At 42.1% G+C, this 2,687-nt stretch overlaps 1 protein-coding gene across 1 annotated transcript; it reads right to left on the reverse strand.

Moving 5' to 3' along the window:
- Window positions 1-962: 962 nt before the first annotated feature.
- LOC109778573 (xyloglucan endotransglucosylase/hydrolase protein 3-like) lies at window positions 963-2,420 on the reverse strand. Its single transcript, XM_020337143.3, has 4 exons — window positions 2,240-2,420; window positions 2,030-2,130; window positions 1,646-1,845; window positions 963-1,553 (listed from the first exon to the last, which is right to left on the reverse strand). The coding sequence occupies exons 1-4, from the start codon at window positions 2,418-2,420 to the stop codon at window positions 1,181-1,183; spliced, it is 855 nt and encodes a 284-aa protein (XP_020192732.1). The 3' UTR covers window positions 963-1,180.
- Between the last annotated feature and the right edge of the window lie 267 nt (window positions 2,421-2,687).

Here is a 2,687-nt window from a genome sequence, read left to right on the forward strand (position 1 = left end):
AACAACAGTCGTACATGATCTCAAAGGAAAAAAAATGTATGCGTTGTCTGGCCCGCTCTCAACGCCCCTGCCTCTAGACGTAGATGCGCGGATCCACAGACTCAGTTGTAACGACTTCCATCTGGACACATACAAGCTACCTATTGATCACCATGACTGACGACTAGGATGTGGGATGGCCATGGTACTCCAGTTCTTGGCCCGTCCAGTCTTAGGTTTGTGCATCATTTACATAGCTTAATCCGATGTTTTCAATTTTGCATTGAGCGAACAGAAGTCCATGGTAGAATTAATGGATGCATTCATCCATAGTCAGGATGGTTGGTATCTGAACTAGTGTGCTTAGGTTGTGCCTAAGTAAATACTCCTAGAATTTAGAGTTTGCCTAAACATACATGGAGCAACATGTAATGTAGGGTCCTTAAACTAATTGATTTCTTCATGTATTATTTTGGAAATTCTAAATGTTAATCTCATTTCTACAGCCATAGATAAGTTATTCACACAACCATTATGACAAAAATTATGTCAATATGCCAACATGTATCAAAGAAAAATTGGTTGGTATTTTTTCATGTCATTTATTATGATTGCTTCTGTACAATAACAATATTAAACTTGAGATAGCTATTTTATATATGAGCATGAAAGCAAGTAGTGGAGAAATTAAACGATTACTAGCAAATTATGGTAGGTTTCATGTTGAATGGCATGCCAAAATTTCCATAACTTATAAATTTGTAGATGACAACTAAAATCATTTTCTGAATGTATATATTTTTCAAATATATATATTTCTATATGTCCAACACTACAAGAATAATAAACACATACGTGCTTTCAAAGAAATGCTTAAATTTTGCATGAGAAAACACATGAACTTCAAAAGTTTGTGCTGCCTGGAGAAAGAGAGGAGAGAGAAAGATATAAATAATATCCCCAGTCTTAGAGAAAACAATTTGTAGGATGTGATGTTCCTTTGGTGAAAAGAAATTTCCTATTGCATCCACCATTTTACATATAATTTTTTTTATTCTGAAGAGGGCCTTGAGGTCTCCAGTATTCCTAATTATCAGTTTCTTACAAGAAAAAAGATCATCTAATTATTGAAATTGCTAGCCCGTGCTGTAGCACAGGTCGATGACTAGTGTATCTAATCTGAAACCAGAACAAAGGCTAATTAGTTGTTGTTGCACTCTCCCGGCAGCTGGGCGTACGCCCTGTCCTTATTGGTACAGTAGTCGTAGGTCATGTGCTTGCTCTTGGCGTCCTTGTACGCCTCCCACTGCGCGGGCGTCAGGCTCTGGATTGCGTTCCACGACAGGCTCGGCGAGCCACACGACGCGCCACCGGTGGCGGGGCAGCCATCGACGTCGAAGTCCTGAAACACAGTGGTGAACGGCGCACGGTTATAGTCGACCCTGTATTTGCCATTGCCCGTCGCCCAATCGGAGCCATCCCAGATGCTCGCCCGGATCTTGAACGGCCTCACCGGGAACTGGCTGGGCGCGAGGTTCTTGAGCACCCGTATCGGCGTGTCGTCGACGAACACCCTGCGGTCAATTGGGGTACACGTGATATATCATTGATCCACTCAGCACATGGCAAAGTTAGGGACTAACTAGGGCATGATTGATGGACTTACACGAGCTGGTAGGGGTTCCAGAGTATCTTGTAGTCATGGAAATCGGCTCCAGCGTCGAACCACAGCTCGTACCTCTGCTCCCTGTCACCTTTGCCGTTTAGGAAGATGTTGGTCTGGAGAATGACCGGCTTGCCGTCCACGTTGCCCAGGAACTCCAAATCCACCTCATTGTGGTCACCTTGCTCGGGTTCCGTTGTGAGCTAGACGTACAAGATACATTTATATCTTTCTTTTTTTTGCGGGATAATACTTGTATTACTCAATCGCCCAAGAATTACAATCACGACCGACAATATCTGACTTCTAGTATTCGTCATCAAACTAAAGGAAATGACTAGCATATACTATATGCAACATGTAGAAACCACATGTTGCAACACTCACATAGAAGGCCGTTACGACTCCGGCACTGTACCCGGGCGGTGTCTTGATCCTCATATGGAAGAACCCTGAACCATACGCCTCCTTGGAACTAAATCCAGCCCCTGCATCGCAAAGAAGCAAATTTTTGATCAATTTCAATCAAATTTAATTTTTTGTCCAATTCAATCAATCAAATACAATATATAGTTGGGGGAAAAAGATGATATGTACCGGAGCTCTTATCCAAGACGAGACGAACTGCTGTCCCCTGATCAACTAGGTGATTACTATCTGTACCCCCTACTGCCACGAAGTTATCGTTGAACACTGCCGCAAGTGCTGCGGGGCTAAGCACCAAAAAGAGGAGGGGGAAGATGAGGAGGAGAACCCATGGCTGCAAACTGGAAGCCATTGCAAGCTGCATTGGACTAGAGCTATCTACGTGTGTGCTTCCTACTCTATTTTTTGATGCCTCAACGCATTAGACCACGGCCCTTATATAAGCTAGATGTGGCACACTCATGTTTGTACAAACTAGGGGCTATTCAAATTTTAATCGACTAGAAATAGTAGTAATTGATGAGCAAAAAATAGTAGTACTAGTAATTTATAAACAAATGTTTGGCAAAAAGTAAATTATTGGAATTAGAAAACATTTACTAGAAAATACTCTTAGGCA

Source organism: Aegilops tauschii, chromosome 3 (genome assembly GCF_002575655.3).
Source record: "Aegilops tauschii subsp. strangulata cultivar AL8/78 chromosome 3, Aet v6.0, whole genome shotgun sequence".
Classification (NCBI taxonomy): domain Eukaryota; kingdom Viridiplantae; phylum Streptophyta; class Magnoliopsida; order Poales; family Poaceae; genus Aegilops; species Aegilops tauschii.